This window comes from Pieris napi, chromosome 24 (genome assembly GCF_905475465.1).
Source record: "Pieris napi chromosome 24, ilPieNapi1.2, whole genome shotgun sequence".
NCBI lineage: Eukaryota > Metazoa > Arthropoda > Insecta > Lepidoptera > Pieridae > Pieris > Pieris napi.
The window spans coordinates 4,247,580-4,269,575 of record NC_062257.1 but is presented as its reverse complement, the minus strand read 5'-3'; the positions used below and the strand labels follow the sequence as shown (position 1 = coordinate 4,269,575).

The window sequence follows — 21,996 nt, the reverse complement described above, 5'->3', positions numbered from 1 at the left end:
TTCAGACGGACCAATGTTATATATTTATTCTTAAGCTTTTAAATTTTGTTAATTAATCTGATTTCAGTACCTACTTACATGCGGAAAATAAATTTTGCATATTTTCCCCAATTTAATTCCATTAATTCGGTACCAACTATTTGATAAGAGATTCATGTTGTCAATTAACGTTAATTATTTTTATATTATTTCATGTAAATTGAGGAAAACTGATAATGGAAAATAAAAAGAAACAAAATATGTCTTATAACTTTATTAACAATTAAATACAACAACAAACAAAATATCTCTACTAAAGGTATCATTATAGTCCATTGAAATTGAAAATTAAAAAAATGCCCGGCCAAAAAGGTTTGTAATCTCTGACATGTCAAAAATTGATAGCTGTCAGAATTCTACGGATAACGGAATTAAAAATCACGATTAACAAATGGAAATCACATTTTTCTATATTTTTTCAAGCATAATTAAAGGTTTTGTTCAAAATTTGGAAATCATTATTCAAGTTTTTGTACAGAATCTGTTAATTTCCACGAAAAAAAATTGTTTCGTTTTCCAAGTCCAATGCCGTATTCAATTTATGGTTATTTTTTAGAATTGTTACTGGAATTTTTGATAAAGCGAGTCCTGTCCAAGTCCATCTTTATCTGATCATTCTGGTCCTAGTTACAAATACATACATACCTACAGACAACTTCTTGACCAAAATGATTATATTATAGAACTCGGCTAGATTTACAAGCAGCCGAGTTGGTTTCGAAAAACCGACTATCACAGAATATAAATACTTCAAATTTATTTTCATTTCTTATTTCATGCATATTGTGGAGTAAATATGGATTAACATTAGACTAAAAAATATTCGTTTGCTCCATAGATTTTTTTAACATTCAAGGTAATACTACCGTTTATGGATATGGTTTCCTTGAGAAACAACAATTGTTTTAGATTGTAAGGCACTAAAAAATAATGCCTATAATGGGTTAATAAAAAAGGATACTTTTTATAAATTTATTTCATAATTACATACAAACAAAAATTCATAAAAGCTTATTATGATTTGAAATACATTTAGATTATGGCGACAAAATCTCATACAATATAATTTGAATTACCTTATTAATTTAATGGAATGTGTAATAAGACAGTAAAAAATATAAAGAATTTCATTAGCAGTACTTGCATTCCTACTTTTCTAGACCTATTTGTCTCGGATTGTCAAAAGTGTCTAGAGTCCAATGAAAAAAATATAAAATGTGATTTAAATAATAGGATTGATTACGCAATATGAATTTATGCTAAGCAATTTTTTTAAATTAAATTGTCACTAAAACAAACCATAATATTTTTTTTATTTCTAACTACTTTTCATTTGACATTCCCTGATAAATGTCAATGACATTCCTATACTTATTAAATTAGTATTGTATGTGCAAACAGCTTTATTAACATATTTGTTATTTTGTTGCACATTTCCCCCCAATATAATCCAATTTCTTTTCAGTCTTTACATTCCAAATTTCCATTAATTAAAGAAATACACAAATACGCTTTTATAACTGTATAGACCTTATATAATAAAGATATAGAAAAAAATCTCTATGTGTAGTGATTTAAACAAAAGTACATTCATGTTGTATATTAATATTACTATTTTCTACTTTTTCTAATATATTATTATTCCAGTAGAATTTAACTTTCTATATTTGTTTTAATGTGATTAAATCAAACTTATATTCTTGAATGTATAGGAGTTTTGCTCACTTTAGAAAAATTTATAAATATTGGTAAAGCTATTTTGAAAACAAAGAAAATATACCAATTTTTTTTTCAGTCAATATATTTTTAAAAATATAAAATATTGTAAATACACAATTTCCACTTTTCCTTATGTACCTAATTATTATTATGAAAATATGATTTATTAGTCAAGGTAAATCTCAAAAATGCTTATTTAAAAATATAAATCTAATTTCCATCTTAAAATAAAATCTAGCTTTTCTAATAAAAATTTTAGTAAATTAAAAGTTTATTTTTTCAGTCCAATTTGATTTTTTTCTAATTTTAGAACTTAAAAATACATACAAAGTTCCACATTTTTATAAAATATCGCCTTAAAATATACATAAAATTTGTGTATGAATATAAAAATACAATAAATTATATATTTTTCCAACTTTGATAAAAAGATAGTTATAAATATTCATTTGTGTATTTAATATTCAATATTAAAATTTCATTCAATTTGCGGTTATTAAAATTGCTAATTTTTAAAAACTATTTTTTCTCTAGAAAAATATCGATAAAATGATTAAAAAAAAAACATTTTTAGAATAAAAAAAAAATATTTGCTAAATAAATTTAAAAACCTTATCGATATATATTGTTTTAGCTAATTTACTTATTAACGTATTGAGCTAAAAAATATATATTTCTTTGAAGTGGGACATTTTTGAGTCTTTATCCAGTCAAATGTTTGATTTTATCCAAAAGTGCGTCACAGGTCTTCTTAGCGTCTCCTAGTAACATAGCTGTGTTGGGATTGTAGAATATTGGATTATCTACGGCTGCATAACCCACACCCATAGACCTCTTCATCACCACAACCTAAAAAAAAATATTTTTATTTAAACAAAAGTACATTTATGTTGTATTTTTTGTAATACAAAAATACTTGAAGATATATTTTTTTGAATTCATTTGTATATCTTAATATATGCAAATTACGTGTCACGTTTTTTGTCCGCTATGGACCGATTTCAATCAAATTTGCACACCTTGTGTAGTTTGATCTAACTTAAAAGATAGGATAGCTTACTTCAATTTATACTCGAAATATTATTTTATTGCAAAATATTTGTTTATTATTTGATAGTCACAATTCTAACAGATGGCGCTGTGTTGAAAGTACCAACGTTTCACATAAGCTACAATTAAATGGCATAACCACCAAAAAAGCATGGTGGTCCCCATGACTGGTGAATAGGTTACTACTATGTAATATACGGTCTGCTAGTAACTTTATAAATTTAGTCAAGCTTGTTTTCTAGTATGTATAGGAGTCTTGCTAACTTTAGTAAATTTTATAAATATTGCTTAATATGTTATTTTGTAAATAAAGCAAATAAACAAATTATTTTTTTTCTGTCAATATACTGTTAAAAATATAAAATATTGTACATACTATAACTATATAGAATTAGGTTATTCATTAAAATATCTACTGGAGTAAAATCGACTTAATGTACTACTTTTGGAAAAAAATATTATTCTATTGATGATTACTTGCGTGAAACATAATTAATAACAATGTGATTTTTTAACACAACAAATATAAGAATTGACTCATAATGTAAAGTTCCTTTTAAGACAAATTTGCACGCTATGTGTGACAGAATATGCGAACTTTCGATAGTACCACCATTACATTTTTCTACCATATTCTTGCAAATAAATTATTATTATTATATAATTTTATACCTCCATAAGAAAGTTCTGGACTTATTAGAACATCTATTTGGCTTATTTAAAAATTTACCTATTTTTGACTTAGAAACTCCACTTTGGTTATTGGTTTTGTTCATACAATGTAAGGTTTCTATCCATACCATAGCTCTCACTAAAGTATCTGTCTCTTTTCATCACAGCATAGACGCAATTTGACAGAAAGAGACAAAAGATTACTGTAGTTAAAGTGAAATTGAGATGGAGTTTTTAAGTGAGAGATCTCTATGAACAATTCTAAATTAATACATATTAAAACACACAATAACAAATATTTCTAAAATATTTCTTCAAAGATTTTCTCAATATTAAGTGACCCATTGTTAAGCAGTGTTGCTTTGTAGCTTTAAACTGAGCTTTTTGTTTATATTTAAAACAAAATTTTTACCTGATTTGCTTTCCACACTTTAAGTACTGGCATTCCTGCAATTGGTGAGTCGGGGTCATCTTCAGCTGCACTGTTCACTGTATCATTGGCACCTGTAAATAATTGATAACATTTTAGCAGGTGTTACATATCCATTGCACTCCCTTTATAATCAATACCTGCAAAAAAAATCTTTATTTGTTTAGCTATATATGCGAATTCGCATCGCAGGAACTTGAATGTGTTTCATATATGTATTACTTTTTGTGTGAATGTGTTTGTGGTTAAACTCCTCCGAAACGGCTCGACCGATTCTCATGAAATTTTGTGTGCATATTGGGTATGTCAGAGAATCGGACAACATCTATTTTTCATCCCCCTAAATGTTAAGGGTAAACCCCTAAATATTTTTATTTTATTTTTAGATATGTTTTTCTGTTTTTATGATACAGCATTAAAAAATACATACAACCCCCTAACTTTCACCCCTCTACGATCAACCCCTATTTTTTATTATAAATGATAGACATGGCAAAACGACGTTTGCCGGATCAGCTAGTAATATATAAAATTTAAGGCTTTTAAGGAAATTTTAGACTTGGCTAGATGCATGTGAGCATCCAACAATAAGTCTAAAATTGCACTGGCGCACGCTCTATCTTACCTGCGTGCACGCACGCATACGCACGCATACGCGCGGAAGCAAGCAAGAGCATTTTTGTGGTTGAGTATGTTGTTGTGGCGATAAAATTTGAATAAAAATACATTTGAAATGTGAATATAAGAATTTTTAAGATAATAAATAATATGTATATGCTACATATAATAGCAGTGCCTAGTTGCATCAGCGTGCGATTTTCATCCCAAGGGTCGTAGGTTCGATCACCGGCTGTAACATTCGCTCGAACGGTGGAGTAAAACATCGTGAGGAAACCGGCTTGCTTAGACACAAAAAGTCGTGTGTCAGGCACAGCAGGCTGATCACCTACTTGCCTATTAGATTGACAAATGATCATGATACAGATCCAAAAATATGAGGTCCAGAGCTAAAAAAAACTTTAGAGGTGTCAAGGGACACCCGGATGGAACGAAATTCCTTTCGATTAATTTATATGTTAATTGGTATCATAACAGTATGATAGATTTTCTCGACACCAATCATACGACGAAAAAAAAAAGCCAACATCACGAGGTGTTCCCAGGCGGTCACCCATCCAAGTACTGACCTCGCCCGACGTTGCTTAACTTCGGTGATCGGACGAGAACCGGTGTATTACAATAGCAAATAGCAAAAAAGTGTCGTGACAACTTTTCGTAAGAATTTTTTCCGTCTAGCCCCCTTTCAGAACGCGCGATAAGGAACTTCGTTCCAAAAGGTTCGAGCCCCCATGTAAATAAAAATGTTAAATGAAATTACCTATAACAAGAACTAAATCAGTCTCCGGGAACTCTTCGTTGATCTCCTCCATCTCAAACACGTCGTCATATGGAACTCCAGCCTCCGCCAACAAAACGTTCAATTGTCCCGGCATACGACCTGCAAATTTACGGTGATTATTATATTAATGTAATTTTTTTTTTTTTGTCCATTTCAACCTGCTATCTCTCGTCATGTGCCCAGTCCAGAATGGCAACCACGTGATGGAAAAAGGAAAAGAGGAAGACCGACCAAGAGATGGGCAGACGATATTAAGATAATAGGAGGCACAACTTGGACAAGAAGAGCTAATAACAGAAAAGAATGGAAACAGCTGGAAGAGGCCTACGTGTCACAGGACACGCTGATCACCAAAAGCGGGTCATATGATGCATAAGATTAAGTTTTATTTTATTTATGTGTTAGAATTAAGTGTTTTTTTATGTAACTTAAATAATTGTTATTACATTGTATGGGTGTCAGCAATAAAGGCTAATCAATTATATTAATGGGGATGTCGATCCAATCCAAATTCAAGAGGAGAGAGGTAAAGTCCGTGGCAAGTGCCTAATCCCCCTCCCCCCCCCCCCTTCGGGAAAAAGGCGTGATATTATAAATGCATTTTTATTTAATTTAAAAATGATAGTTATCGATTTTTATTACTTCCAGTAGCCGGTTCGAGTAATTTTAGAAGTTTTATATTGTAATTAATATGTATTTAAAAATATTCTTATAAGAAAATAACCATATGTCTGGAATTACACACCACGCACTATTTATATAAGTATACTATGAACGTCAAAAAAGAAATATATGAAATGCTTCTTATTTTATATTTACTGCCGGTTCTCTCTCTCTCGCATAGAACGGAAGAGAAGAACTGGCAATAAACCTAATGGGGAAGTCGGGAAGTCTTATCGTACCTGGCCCAAATCAAAGAAGTACTAGAGAAGGGAGCAAGGTGAACGTCACGAAATTTTATGAAGCAAAAGTACAGTACCCGGCCATCGTGCATTAGAAAGAGATACTCGGCTAGCTTCGGCTTCGTATAGTGCCGTCTCTGTCTCCTAATTGATACCGTTAGTTACTGTTAGTGTTTCGTGTGACAGAGATGACGCTCTACAAAGCGTGTATCTCTTTCTAAAGCACGATGCGACTTATGAATGTCCTGGTACAGTAAGGACCGTGGCAAGTGGAGACCTTGCCGCTCTAATCTTTATTATGGCCAATGACAGCAATGAAAAGGCCGGCAACGCACTCGCGAGCCCTCTGGCATTGAGTGTCCATGGGCGGCGGTATCACTTAACATCAGGTGAGCTTCCTGCCAGTTTGCCCCCTATAAAAAAAATACTGAAAAGCAACTTTTTTTTTAATCCGAAATGGAAATGCATTTGCGCATCCCCTGCCCTTAAAAGTTGCAGGGGTATGTGGGACTCGACCCACGCCAAAATCTCTGCTATTCAGAGACTGGGTGAGCAATACCCACAAAGGCTATGTTCACATGTAACGCGCGTCAACGCGCGATCACCTGCGTCTAGAGACTTTTTCTCTGAGCGCCGCGTTATCGCGCGCTCATGTGAACAGTTGTATGAAAATACCACAATGTCTAGTCGCGCGATTTGAAAACGCGCGTCAAGTTTTTGCCATCTGAACATAGCCTAAAACCACCTGGAGTAGTTCCTACAAAGCCGCGTTACTGAAAAGCACCTGTACTGAGTTATAATTACATAAATTACCTGCTACAGGATGAATAGCGAAGCGCACTTTCTTGCCGATATCTTTTAAAATGTTAACCAGCTCCGCAATTGGATATTGCGCCTTGGCCACACACAGTCCATAACCTGAAAAATAAACAATAAAAAATTACTTTCTCTAAGTCCTTGTTAAGAATCTCCGGCTCGAAGGACCAAAAGTTGTGAAGGAAATTATACATTATGAACAAATAATCTTTAATATTCAAAATTCAGCACTTCATAGACTACGATTCAAAGTTCAATCTATTTGTAATTTATCAACATAAAATAAAAAATATCGGTGGCGCTAAAACCTCTTTAGGTCTGGGCCTCATATTTCTGGAACTGTTTCATGATCATTTTTAAATCTAACAGGCAAGTAGGTGATCAGCCTCCTGTGCCTGACACACGCCGTCGACTTTTTGGGTCTAAGACATGTCGGTTTCCTCACGATGTTTCCTTCACCGTTCGAGCAAATGTTAAATGGGCACAGAAAGATCGTCAATTCTTGGGGATCGACACGGGGATCGAGCCTACGACCTCAGGGATGAGAGTCGCACGCTGAAGCCACTATGCCCACACTACTCCACAAATAAATATTATAATCTATTAAAAACAAACAATGTTTAAAAAAAAGGTAGTAACAAGTTGTGGCTTCTTACCTGGAGTAATAATAATATTGGAAGCACGGTGAATCAAATCGGCAACTGTATCAACATTCATCTCAGTATGCACAGCTCCAGCGGGACGGGCAGTGCCACTTGTAGTGACACCATAACCACCAAGAATCACATTCGGAAGGGAACGATTCATTGCCTGAAATATTGAAACAGCTAAAGATATCTCGTTTATCTTCTTCTTTCTTCTCTTTAGGCGCGTTATGAAAAATTTATGAGAGTGAAATTTTACGATGCGCGCGCACCGTGACACATAATTAACAGAATGAAGTTGCCCACGGAAGATGCTACGGCATTGGACATAAAAACAACATTCGAATAATAATAGAATTTATGTTACACTTAATGTAAGAGGAGAATAGTAAATATTTATTTATTTAATTTTTCAGATGTAAACTGAACTTTATTGACTGAGTCTTTGATTATTTAATTGTAATTAATTATTTGCATGCAACCAAAAACTATTTTTAATAATGCCAAAGAAGTATAACTTCTTACGCGCGTACATAAGTACACGCACCCTATTTTTTTCTTAACAGAAATGATCAGCCGTCTGACATGACTGACTACTGAAGTTATACTTCTTTTGGCGCGTTAGGTAAAAATGATGAGAGTAAATTTGTACGATGCGCTCCGTCACAAAAAACCAACACCCTGAATATCTGTTCAAACGTCGGTAAAACAGTCTGGGCCGCTAGTTGGCGCTTGTTCTGTTTTATCGACAATGTTGCATTGTCTGTTATGACGTAGTTTTTTCGAAATCGTGTTTATTTAAACCAAAATAATGATTTCTATACGAGAAAACCCGTTCCAATGTGATAAAAAACATAGTGGTTACTGTAAAATATCATGATATTATTATAGTAACCATTAAAATGGGCAAGAAAAATGCAATTCTAGGAGGGAAACGTGCTTGAAGAAAATTATAACGCCAAAGAAGTATAACTTCTAACGCATGTACATACGTACACACACGTATTTTTACGTAAATAACTCTTACTAATTACCTTGCACATAATATATGAAAGTATAGCTCCCGAGCTGCCTATGAGTGCCCCAACAATCGTCATCAGGGAATTATTCAGCATAAACCCTTCAGCACACAGGGCCCAGCCAGAATAACTGTTCAGCACTGTTATTACTACTGGCATATCGGCTCCTAAAAAACATATAAAACTAATTAAAGTCCGCCGTTTCATCTGCGTTTAAGTCACGTGATCAATGCGTATTGTGGAGTTATTTTACAATATTATCATATAAGTGATGATATCAGTATACTTTATTCTACGTTATTTTTTATAAGTTATGCATATCTTAATATATATAAATTACGTGTCACGTTGTTTGTCCGCTATAGACTCCTAAAATACTTAACCGATATCAATCAAATTAGCATACCGTGTGCAGTTTGATCTAACTTAAAAGATAGGATAGCTTACATCTTAATTTATACCCGCAATATTATTGTATTGCAAATTATTTGTTTATTATTTGATAGTCACAATTCTAACAGATGGCGCTGTGTTGAAAGTACCAAGGTTTCACAAAAGCTACAATTTAATGGCATAACCACCAAAAAAGCATGGTGGTCCCCTTGACTGATGTTCTCCTACCGTTTCCCTTGAATAGTTTGCTATTATGTAATATATCTTAAACCTTAGCCACAGCAACGCTTGGCCGAGTCTGCTAGTTATATTATATAGACTTATGAAATGACTTGCTGTCGGCCTAAAGTAAACTTTATTTATTTCTAAAATAATACTTAAAACAATCTTTATAAAATATAAAGCATCGTGTTTCCATGGTTACGAGGTTAGTAACGACCACGTGTAGTCCAGATTATACCAGGTCGATTGATTTATTAGAATTTGGCCAAAAAATACAGGTGTTATGTGTACTTGCCTCCGATAGCAGCGGTGAGAGTCAGTCCCTGGATTCCGCTCAAAACAGCGGCCGCAGACAATAAGGGCAGGCCGGGGGCGTCCGGCATCGCTATTAGGGCTCCTCCACAGCCCAAAGACCCCGCTAAAAGTCCCGCGTTAATCGCATGACGTCCTGGCAGCAATAATGGCGCCGACGATAACGAGCCTTGGAGTTTTCCATATGCTATCAATGAACCACTATAAAAGAAAAATTGTTCTAACATGTGGACAACGTTACATCCATTATAGTTAGTTTCAAAATATTTATGACCTATTTGAAGGCAATAAAACATAAAATACAAGGGCCTCATAGCCTAGCGATCTTATTAAGTGGCAGCTAGGGGTACCGGGTTCGATTCCCGGTTCGAGGGCAAGTTTTAATTTAATTTGTTCTTAGCCTTTAGGAGGGTTGTGCGGTACCGGGCGAGTTGCTCCAGCGGGGGAACAGGGGCTCATGCGTCCAAAAGAAGCAAGCCGGCAAGCAAGCAACCCGGCCTCCCCCAGCTCTATAAAACAGGATGAATTGGCCGATGTGAAAGGCCCTTGATGTGCCAAGGTCCATTCCACATTATTCGTGGCCGTAGAGGACCGTAATATTAACGGTTGATCGCGTGGCTGGATGCGGACGAGGCTACGCTGTTACCGTGTCCTGCCCCGGACGATTGCTGGTGGTGCCGTGGGGTTTCAGTGGGTATGCACAACAGCGAGTCCCACATCACCCTTCCCCAGGTCAACCATGCCGCGGGAACGTAACGCATTTCCCCACGAAAAAAAAAAAAAAGTACCGGGCGAGTGCTTAAACCGTACATGGAGGGCACGGTCGAATTTCTAAGGCAAGCAGTGAGTATGCTACCTAAGAAAGGAGACTGTGAAGGTTGCTACGTTCTAGCAATACGTTCTAGACCGAGGATGGCAAATTACAAGTGTGAATTATAAGAATCTTATAATTTACGCTGGCTAATGCACAAACCGTGCCAGAACCATAAAGAAAAAAAAAATCATAAAATGCGATGTATTTTTACGTTCTATCTACAAAAAGGTAAATCTAAATATTTACTAAGTCAAGTGACCTAATACAAAAATAACAAATATTTCAATATCATGAACAATATATCGAATTAATTTTAATAACTATATTTTATTCTTTAGCTGTCATCACTGCCTACTAATTCCAGGTTTCGTAAACCTTTTAAAAAATAAAATGTTATCTTTTGAATAAAACACTATTTTGACCGGATTGAAGTTATGTATTATTATCAATAATATAAATGTTATTAATTAAATTAAATTATAAATGTTATCTTTACTTTTGCGCTTTTTACTGTTAGTGATGAAAAGGAACGCAATTATCACTCGCCGTGTAACCACTTTTATAACCACCGCACTTAATAAAATGTGTACATTCACTAACAAATAAACTGTATGATACTCAGATGTTCAGACTCGTATTGAAATTGAAAAATGTGCCAAAAAAAGGTTTGCCATCTCTGACATGTCAAAAAATGATAGCTGTCAGAATTCTACGGAATTAAAAATCAGGGTATAGTTGAAGGAGCTCTTGACTTACGTGAACGTAATCCCTCCAATGTAAGTTCCGAGGAAGAGAGATGTCTTCAGGGTAACTGCTGTCGGGTCTAAAGCCATCGCTGGGAAATCGTGCATGTACGTCGCCAGGCAGGTCAAAACCGCTGCCATACCAACCAAGCTGCAAAAAAGAGCTAACGTAGAGAAGCTGTGGAATATCAGGTCGCAGTGCTACCTTTGGAATCGGTTGCGTCATTAGTCAAGATGGCGATATCATGTTCTTTCTATAGCGCAATTCGTCGTACTCTTAGCTTACAAAATCTAATAGTTTACGAAACCAGCGTGCCTTTACACAGCATACAATAAAGAACTTAAGGGGCCTCATAGCCTAGCGGTCTTATTAAGTGGCAGCTAGGTGAGGGGTATCGGGTTCGATTCCCGGTTCGAGGGCAAGTTTTAATTTAATTTAAATTTGTTCTCGGCCTTTGGGAGGGTTGTGCGGTACCGGGCGAGTGCTTAAACCGTACATGGAGGACACGGTCGAATTTCTAAAGACAAGCACGAATTATTAAAAAAATCCTATACTTAACGCTGGCTAATTAATGCACAAATCGTGCCAGAGCCATAAAAAAAAATAAAGAACTTAAATATAAAATATGAAAAAAAGAAGCTAATTTATAAAAACAAAAAAGTATATATAAAAAATTATTTTATATTAAGTATTACGTATTTATATATTTTGTTTCATTAGTATTGTCTAAATAACTATAGGTCTTATGTATTTTTGAACGGCACTGTTTAGTAAAGAGACTGTTGATTGAACAGCTTATTATGCTAGTTGGCTACGACATATATATGTCGCAGATCAACGCCGTTAATAAATTACGAAATTGGTGTCACTACCGTCTTTCGAAGTTATTACTAAATATTTGAACAAAGTCAGTGCGAACGTCCGGCGCAGGCGCCTATCAGAGAGCTACTGTGCTCAACGATCGCTTCTACGCACTACTGACAAATCTTTGACACAGCGACATCTAACCAACATGTAAGAACACTTACAGGTGTTTATGATATTGCGTGGTGTTGCTATTCTAATAAAACGAATGACACCGTGTTCTATTATTACATAACCTGTGACATATGTTATTAATTTACCCCCCCCCCCATTAGTTTTCCCCTTCCCTCTGCCCTGAACCTAACCTAACCTAAACATACCTGTGAAAACCAGCGACAAGCTGTGGCAAATCGGTAATTTCGATTTTCTTAGCGATCACACCACCTAACGCCCCACCGATGCCAGCAACGCCCAACATTTGTGCGAACACTTCTGCACTCGGCGTTAACGCTCCAAGCGTAGCCGCTATACCCCCAGCCACGCCAATCTGTATGTATAATACAAATGTATAATAACCTAAAAAACTAAATATATAACGCTGATATATTTAAATAACTGCTGGTTCCGCGAAAGATTGCTTTAAAAACGACACAGATAAAGAGATATTTACGGGTATACGGGGGCAATCCAAAAGATCTAGATCTAGAAAGAAGAAGAGAAATCGGTATCGTTTACCAAATCCATGGATATGTCACCGTAAAATTGTAAACACCGTTAGATTGTAATCTATCTCGCGAGATTATAAACTGTCGAAAGATTGTGATCCTCAACGAGCTGCTTACAAATTAACGTATTATTATTCGGTAGTTATATGAAATTGTTGAAAAGTAAAATTAATCTGTAATTGACCAAAGAAGTTTGAATGATAACTAAGTTAGTGAAGTACAATATACCGAATAATAATACGTTAAATTGTAAGCAGTTCGTTGAGGTTCACAATCTTTCGACAGTTTATAATCTCGCGAGATAGTTTACAATCTAACGGTGTTTACAATTTTACGTTGACAGATATACCATTTATCCAGTGGTCAAAGGATCAAACAATTCATTCAGAAACGAGAACAGTGAATCGCGCGTAGTGGACAGGCGAGTTCTATAAGCGTCTACACACGGCTCTATACTCCGATTTTTAATTCCGTAGAATTCTGACAGCTATCACATTTTGACATGTCAGAGATGGCAAACCTTTTTGGCCGGGCAAATTTTTCAACTTCAATACGAGTCTATAAATACATTTTATTTGTTAGTGAATATATCCATTTTATTAAGTGCGGTGCTCCACATTTAACACACAACAACTGTTAAAGCGAAGAAATTAAGATATCATTTTATTTTAATAAAAAGGTTTACTAAACCTGGAATTAACAGGCAGTGAGGCCAGCTAAAGAATAAAATAAAGTAATTTAAGTTAATTCGATATATTTGTTCGTGATATTGAAATATTTGTTATTTTTGTACTTTGGTCACTTCAGTAAGTAATTATTTAGATTTTCCTTTTTGTAGGTAAAACATAAAAATACGTAGCATTTTATTTTTTATTGCCCTCAAATGGCTAAAATTTGCCCCTTTTTAGGTGGAGAACTTTTTTAGTAGCATCATTTATGAAATATCAGAATTCTTCGGAATGAAAAATCGGAGTATAAAATCAGTGATATCGCAGGACAATGATGAATTACTAATATTATTATTTTTTTCTACTAAGCATTAGTATTATTACATACTTTTTCTTATTTTGCGACTGAGGCGCAAACTAGCTGCTGTGGTCTCTGGCAGAATGACCAGCGCTGTGGGATTTTTTGCTCCTCAGCATAATGCTGAGCACACAACCACAGCACACACGCATTACACACTTAAAACGTAACTTCTTTCTCAAAAAAAATTGTTATCTCTCTTTCTTTCTTATTTTTTTCTTTGATTATTGTTCTTTGTGTGTTTCTGTGTGTGTTTTGTTAGTAATAAATGTTATGTCTGTGTCTAATAAAATTCCATGGAGCGATCTATGGTGCTTCCCACCACTTCCCAGATATTACCTCTGATTTAAGAAGGGCCGTGTGTTGACGCTTTTAGACAAATTATGAGAGTGACAACTGACAGTAGCGCCATTGCTCTGACATAAACTAAACATTAATTATTGAAAATAGTTGGGGTTTTAATAGTCAATCTTTCGCGGTTAAAACAGCACATCATAGGCCGATACACAACCTCATATTACTAAAGAATCATCAAATCGACGAGCAATTACCCAAGATGCCCAATTTAAAATAGTACAATAGTAGTGTAACATGTATTTTCACTTAAAAACAAATGTTATGGAACTTCTATTGCGATCTGATCATTGCTTTACCAAAAAAATTAGCTAAAAAAAAAATTACTCAAAAACTTTATATTTATGGACTTTATGGATTGCTATACCAAAAAAATTGTTAAAAAATATTGCTATACCAAAAAACTTTTTTAAATTTTGATAGAGTAATGATCTAGTGATCTTTCTGTCTCAATGTTTTTACAATGAACAAAAGATATGCTTACGTCATCAAGATTACAATGAGCGGGCGACACTTGGGTTGAGTCTAGCTACGTCTTTTTGTTTATGAATGCCTTTTCTAATCATCGGTTGCAATCGGTATTACAAAAACCGAAAAGAGAAGATAGATTCGATACTTTTCAATACAACTTCTAAATCGTAACTATTAATTATATGTAAAGAAATAATTATATTTCCTTTAGGTTGTTTATCATCTGTGATGTGTCAAAACTGACGTTTTATTTAAATTGAGAGTTTGTTAGTCTGTGGAAAGACGCGAATTTTGCCTTGTCACTCGAATATTTACAAGAGTTTTTGTTGAAACATTTTCTGATTTTATTTAAAAAAAAAAGATTAAAATAAGGTTTTTATCAAATAACAAACTCTAATTTTTAATTTTACATTTACTACCAGTTCTCAAATCAAGTAGAATAAAACTATATTAATTTCATAAACACATTCATCATATATATATATGTAAACAAACAAGCTACTAAATTAAATTTGTCTGAAAATGTAATAACAAGTATCGAATCTGTTACCACACCTTTTAAAGACTTACCATTCCAAGATAATTTCCCTTTCTAGCTGTGCCTTGCGAACTTAGACCCGCTAATGCGCCTACGCAGCACAGAGAAGATGCGAGATACGCCATTTGATGGACTTCAGGGTACCCCTAACAAATAACTCAATTTATTTATTTTGTCCCATACATATGATAATCAAATATATTATATAAAAAGTAAAACTATATGCATTTTGAGCAGTGTTGGCCAAGTGGCTTCAGCGTGAGACTCTTATATCTGAGGTCGAATGTTCTATCCCCGGCTGTGCATCAATGGACTTTCAACGTGCGCATTTAATATTCGCTCGAACGGTGAAGGAAAACATCGTGAGGATACCGACTTGTCTTAAACTCAAAGAGTCGACGGCGTGTGTCAGGCACAGGAGGCTGATCACCTACTTGCCTATTAGATTGATATCTGAGGCCCAGACCTAAAAAACTTGTAGCATCTGTTTTAAATCATTGCGAAATTGTACAAATTTCAACATTTATTAGTGCTACCGATATTATTCGGTATACCGATATCGATATTTTTTTTTTAATATATTAAACTTTTGATACCTGCATTGCTGTCACGATGTATCCAGCTAGCAACGCCGTAGCTGGTATCGCATATAGATAACCATATTCCGGGGGATCGCCAGGCCTAGAAATAAATTTGATAGTCTGAAATGACCCATCGAAAAATCTTGCATCGAAAGACACAATCTAGTTTCGGCATCGTATTGTTCTCTCTTTCACACACGTTCAGTTTGTTATTCGATAATTTGCGAAATACCGATTACGATAAAACTTGGACTGTTCTAGGAATCAAATCAAATAGTTTTGTAGAAATTTCTAAACTTACACTTACAAATAAAATGTTATACTCAAACCACTCCTAACAGTATCACATACTAAAAGGTCACCTATAACCTTTTAAAGTCGGTAAAAATAGTTTTACAGTGCCGCATACTTTTCTTGGCCGGCGGCTGAAATTGGTACTACCGTCGCCATTTTGAAATGTCAAACTGCTTTTATCAGTTATTTCTCAATTACAACTATCTACCATCATCTTATAAAAATCCAACTAAAATGTATAGGTATGTTATCTATAGCTGGCGGCTTCAACACATTCACACTTTGTGCTTGTGTAGTGTCTGTGAATAAGCGCGAGGCGTAATGTCAAACTGAAATACAATCACAAATACATCACGAAAAGACTGTCCGTCTCTCTCGCGCTCTATCAAGCTTATGAGTATAAAAGAGACAGTTATTGTTTTGCTTTTGCTATCTTTTTTCAAACATTACCAGGACAATCTCGTGAAATGGTGCACAATGTTTTTAATTATTTTAAGCATCTTAATAAAAACAGTTTAATGAAAATTTTTTATTTTTAATATGACATCAGATGCGACTGGGGTTTCTAAGAGGAGTATTGAAAGAATAGTTAGTGAAGTAAAAGTGAAGTGTGTTGAGCTAGATGGAACTTATGTCGAAAAATGAAAAATTATTTACACAAACTACTGTTTTACGTTCTTGGTCGGGCTTAGAACTTTTGGATCCACCCTCGTATGCACATAATATTTGACACATTTTTACACATTTACAACCCACCCAACCTTACTAAAACCAGAGTAGACTAAAATATATAGCTTGACAAAAAAGTCATATTTTTAAACATACTGTATAGTGAAATTGCATTAGTGTGAGTACTGTGAACGCGCCAGCTTTCGATAACCGACCTATATCTATTTTATTCCTTGTATTATTACAATGGCAATGTTTTAATTATCGAACTTTTCTGATTCCTATCTTAAAAGATATTATATTAATAGTACAGGTAACAAAATCTATCATATTAGTTGTTCCTTAGTTTGTGTCGCATTTTTTTATTAAGACATTTCAATAAGTTAGTCTGCATGACTTCAAATTATTCCCCTTATAATGGTTAATTTTATTTACTGGCAATACTAATATACAGCGAAGCTCTTACCGGCCAAGAAAAATGTGGCACTGTTCAGCTGTATGTATAATACAAAGCAATAAAGTACCTATATCTGAATTAACATTTAACATTCGTATTCAGAAATTAATTCGAATCGGAAATGAATAATCGAATCGGATTACCGAAAAATACCGAAAATTCTTACCGTTTAAACATATCCAACATACGTTGAGTGACCATGAATCCTCCAAAGACGTTGACAAAGGAAATCAATGCAGCAGTACTTGCCAGCCACTGGAAAAAAACAAGCAATTTTTGTTAAGCAAAAAATTCACATTACAAATAATTATCGAATTTTTTTATCGATAATTATATCGATATAGATCGAGATTTTGAAATTGATATGTACCCTTTTTGAAATTAATGTTCCGGTTTTGAAATTACTGTGCCGATTTTGAAATTAATGTTTCGATTTAGAATTTTATGTACAGATTTAGAAATTTATGTTCAGATTTAGTAATTTATGTTTAGATTTAGTAATTTATGTTCAGATTTAGTCATTTATGTCCCGATTTAGAAATTTATGTTCAGATTTAGAAATTTATGTCCAGATTTAGAAATTAATGTTCAGATTTAGAAATTTATGTTCCGATTTCAAAATTGAATGTGCCTCTGATTTTCTTCATAAAATATTTACCTGAACTGGCGTCTCAGGTACATATCCACCGCCCATGAGCAATAATCCGCCCACCGCAGTAATTCCTGACACGGCGTTAGTCACAGACATAAGTGGCGAATGGAGGGCTGGAACCACGCCCCACACCGTATGGTATCCGACCACGCCTGTAATTAAGTAAGTAAACTTTGTAAGTCTGGATCTAGTTGATTTTTTTTTAAGAATAGGGGGCAGCTCTTGAAAGGACCCTAAGTCGAATTGGTTCGGAAATACTTCTGTGTGCAGCTGGTTCCACATAAAAACCTTATAAAACGCTCAGTTCTGGAACAACAGTAGTCAAGATGATGAAACTCAGCTGCAGGTATTAGTAGTTAGTAGTTAGTATGAGTATCAAAGACTATATTAACACAAAGAATTAAAACACTATTTCCGGGTAGTCCAATAGAACGTTTTTTACGAACGCTACCAGAGATATGATTGTGAATACAACTCCAGAACTGGAGAAAAGTGGTAGAACTTGATAATGCCTTCGTATATCTAACTTTTATATAAAAACAAGTCAAACTCAAAGGATGGAATTTATTTCGGTCCAATATCTAGAAAGATTCATGAGGAAAGTTTACGTATAAATGCATGGTCACGGTTGCCCATGCGCAGAGAGCCCGTAGATTTTGGCCGGGGGTTTCTAGTTATCTTAAATTATTTCGTTTTCAAGTATAGACAATGTGTGGATAATATGCGTAAAAAAGTAAATAATTACTTGACATAATCACGAAATCAGAAAATCAAAGACCCCTCTCTCCGCTATAGCACTTACGTAATACTTGAACGGCCTCTTACAAAAAAATATAATTACAAGTCACGTAAGATATAATATATATATTTTTTTTTTAAGACAATACACCAATTGACCTAGTCCCATGCTAAGCCGGTGAAGCTTGTGTTATGTGTACTAGGCAACGGATATACATACATATTATAGATAGATAATATATAAATACATATTTAAACACCCAAGACCTAAGCACAACACCAAATGCTCATCACATCGATGTTCGTCTCAGCTGGGGTTCGAACCCGGGACCCATGGATTCGCAGTCAGGGTAACCACTAGACCAATGAGTCTTTACGTAAGATATGGTTTAGAGGTTTAGAAGACATTTACCTGATAGAGCAAGCGTCGTCGTCATTGTGGTGAAAGCAGGATTCGGTGAAGCAACTCCAAGACCGATCAAACTTGCTAGACCTGTAAGAAATATTATGCACAGAATCAGCTACTAGATGTAACCTCCCTTAAAAAGTCAATCACTGTACGATTGGAGAACTTTAGCCTGTTACATTATATAATCTCACTAGCCGTTTCGCGCCCGCTTTGCTGGACGAATTAAAATAAATTTTATGTTTCATTATTTTATTTTTTTTCATATTTTTATTATTCTTCTTTTTAACTTCCCGCTAAGAAAATTGAAATATTTCGAAAATCGAGTTTTTAACAGATGTTGACGTTTAGAGGTTCTAGGAAGCCTCCTCGAATGTTTCCGCGGTGAAGTCCGTATGGATAAATTTTCATAAAAGTAAAACAGCAATAAAAAAATGAAGGAACATTGGTATTAAAAAAATAAATAGCCATAAACCATCTAGGAAAAATTTCGCATCGAATAGTGGTAGTTTCATGTCGATACGATTAGTGGTTTAAGCGTGAAAGAGCCTCAAACGAACACCATTTTCATTATATATATATAGATTCCGTATAATTATGAAATGAAATAGAGACTTTTATAGGCATATTTTATTCTTAAAGAAAATTAAAAAATTAAAGCATTATTCTCCTAACAAAACAATGCTTTCAAACAATTTTTAAATTATTAAAGTACAATGTGTCCCGACCAAGGAGGTTTCAATTCAATTTAAGTACACATAATCTGTGGTGAGCGCTGGTTCCGAGCCAATAGAGCAATAACATAATATATTTTACGAGTTATTATTGTCCTTTTCTATCAGCGCCAACCACTGAAGAATTTCATTATGTGCCATTAGCATTTAAAATCTCATCAAAAAGTTAGGTCCTCGCTTTTAAATACAATTTTTTTGACGTGATAACGTCTTTAAAATCGTTTTAGTCGGGTGACATGTTCAGAAACTTGTGTCACACCAAAACCTCACGAGCGCGATCGCAGGTATAACGAGAGAGAGACGGACCGATCTCCCGTCTCATCTCGAGCGCTGCCAGTCATTCCGTGAATGTATGAAGAAAAATGTATATCTTAGTCGAATAAGTAAACTTGTCATTTTACACCCGAAATTTATCATCAAAAGTGTGAATAAAACGATAGATGTAATTTAAAATTTGAAAAAATTGTTATCTTCATTAATTCCTTACTTCCCAAAAACTTATATCACCAATAAGACGTTATCACGTAAACATCTCGATCGTAAACCTACTTTACAAACAACCAATATTTTTTTTTTGTTGTATTGTTTATATTAAACAAGTACACGAAACAACAGTTTAAAAAAAGTTAATTAAAATACTTTTATATATTGCTTAGTAACTTCATTACTGTACAAAATTTGCATCAAAAACTGTTTATATTTTTACGTCAAAAACATATTGGACTTTTACATGCGTCAATAAAACTTACCCGTAGAATACAAAAAGGTATCCTTCAAGGTCTCGTTGAAGGGATTGGGCGGTTCCGTCTTAGCCACAGCGGCGGCCTTAACTTGGGCGGGCGGCATGCTCTTCGTGGGCGGGGGCGGCCAAAGCAACTCTCCGGCCTTTAACACGATCGCCCCACGGGTCACTTCATCTTCTAGGTCGATGTTGAAATGGTCGTTTGTACCTGAAGAACAATATTCATTTTTACACGCTTTATATTAGCTTCACCTGTATGTATGTATGTATGTATGTAACCGACTCCTTCGGACTCGATTTTGACCCACTTTAAACGGACAGATTTAATTCAAACTTTGTACACTTATAAAGAATCAGCGACAATATAATAATTTCATAGGTTTATCTTGAAAAAACAATGAAATTTTTTTAAGTCCACCAAGCAATTCGATTAAATTGAGACAACACGTATTGCTGCTAGGACTAAAAAGTGGAAAATAAATATAGTTTAAAAAAACTAAAACACACGCTTTTAAAACACATCAAACTAAAAAGTGAAAAATAATTCCTAATTTAGGCTGAAAATGGTAATGAACAAAAAATACTGGTATTATTGTGAAAAAGAGTGGGGCGCTCTGTGCCATATTTTTCGTCTATCGAGCTTTTTCACTTTTTAGTTTGATGTGCTTTAAAAGCGTGTGTTTTGGTTATTTTAACTATATTTTAACTGGAGACTTTAGCGTGTGCCTCTCAAACGTAATATGGTTCAATCACGGAAATCAATAGTTTTCTCGATCAATAAATCGTAAGAAAATCGACATGTTTTAAAGGCTGATATTATGAAAAAAAATATCACGAAAAGATGCAGAAAGGTTGTATGGCCACTGGTTCTTTTATTGACGTGACAACGTCTTATAATTCGATGGAGCTGGCTGCACGCACGAAAAAACATGACGCATGCAGCGTTACCTCTGAGGCGTTCCATTTAAGGCTTGAAGTGCAAGCGAGAGCGCGGAACGAGCGACAAAGAGGCACAATCGGCCGGTCCGCGTTCGGCAGCGTCTTTATTGTACATAAAGTATATATCGTATTATATCGATTATATTGTAATCGATGAATTCAATTGTGATTTCCATTTACCTCCTCTTTATCCACACAAAATATATATCAAACAAATTAAATTACATTTTTCTTTTGAAAAATGCAACCGTTCCATCAGTATTTTCTTATGACGTTGTCACGTTCAACTTTCGTCAGTAAACTGACTTTAGAGACAACCGATTTTTTTTTCTGTGTGTAAACCCCCACTCTAAAGGGGTTAATTTTTGAAGTGAAACTTCTTTATCGGGGTTGGAAAAAAAATTAGTGTAACATTTTTTCGTTACGCGTCACATTTTTCCGTTACGCGCCATCTTTTTGAAGTGAAACTTCTTTATCGACGTATGGGAGAAATTTTGTAGCAAATCGTCACGTTTTTGAAGTGAAACTTCTTTATCGACGTATGGGAGAAATTTTGTAGCAAATCGTCACGTTTTTCGGTTACGCGCCATGTTGCTTTTTGAAGTCAAACTTCTGTATCGGCGTAGGAAAAAATTTTACCGTCACATTTTTCGGTTACGCGCCATCTTTTTTATTTATTATTCGACACTTA

The 21,996-nt window shown here is 34.5% G+C and overlaps 1 protein-coding gene across 3 annotated transcripts in view; it reads right to left on the bottom strand.

The window, feature by feature from the left end:
- Nucleotides 1–2,427: 2,427 nt before the first annotated feature.
- Nucleotides 2,428–21,996, bottom strand: part of LOC125061815 (NAD(P) transhydrogenase, mitochondrial-like) — a 37,278-nt gene continuing 17,709 nt past the window's right edge. For all 3 annotated transcript variants that reach the window (XM_047667422.1, XM_047667424.1, XM_047667423.1), the window contains exons 9-23: nucleotides 20,374–20,574; nucleotides 18,897–18,977; nucleotides 17,753–17,898; nucleotides 17,261–17,349; nucleotides 15,690–15,774; nucleotides 15,126–15,239; nucleotides 12,360–12,526; nucleotides 11,188–11,325; nucleotides 9,601–9,818; nucleotides 8,706–8,857; nucleotides 7,684–7,837; nucleotides 7,025–7,129; nucleotides 5,289–5,408; nucleotides 3,893–3,984; nucleotides 2,428–2,607 (exon numbers count right to left, since the gene is read on the bottom strand). In XM_047667422.1, coding sequence (XP_047523378.1) covers nucleotides 2,461–2,607; nucleotides 3,893–3,984; nucleotides 5,289–5,408; nucleotides 7,025–7,129; nucleotides 7,684–7,837; nucleotides 8,706–8,857; nucleotides 9,601–9,818; nucleotides 11,188–11,325; nucleotides 12,360–12,526; nucleotides 15,126–15,239; nucleotides 15,690–15,774; nucleotides 17,261–17,349; nucleotides 17,753–17,898; nucleotides 18,897–18,977; nucleotides 20,374–20,574 — 2,009 coding nt within the window. In that variant the 3' untranslated portion in view covers nucleotides 2,428–2,460. The remainder of the gene's footprint in view (nucleotides 2,608–3,892; nucleotides 3,985–5,288; nucleotides 5,409–7,024; nucleotides 7,130–7,683; nucleotides 7,838–8,705; nucleotides 8,858–9,600; nucleotides 9,819–11,187; nucleotides 11,326–12,359; nucleotides 12,527–15,125; nucleotides 15,240–15,689; nucleotides 15,775–17,260; nucleotides 17,350–17,752; nucleotides 17,899–18,896; nucleotides 18,978–20,373; nucleotides 20,575–21,996) is intronic.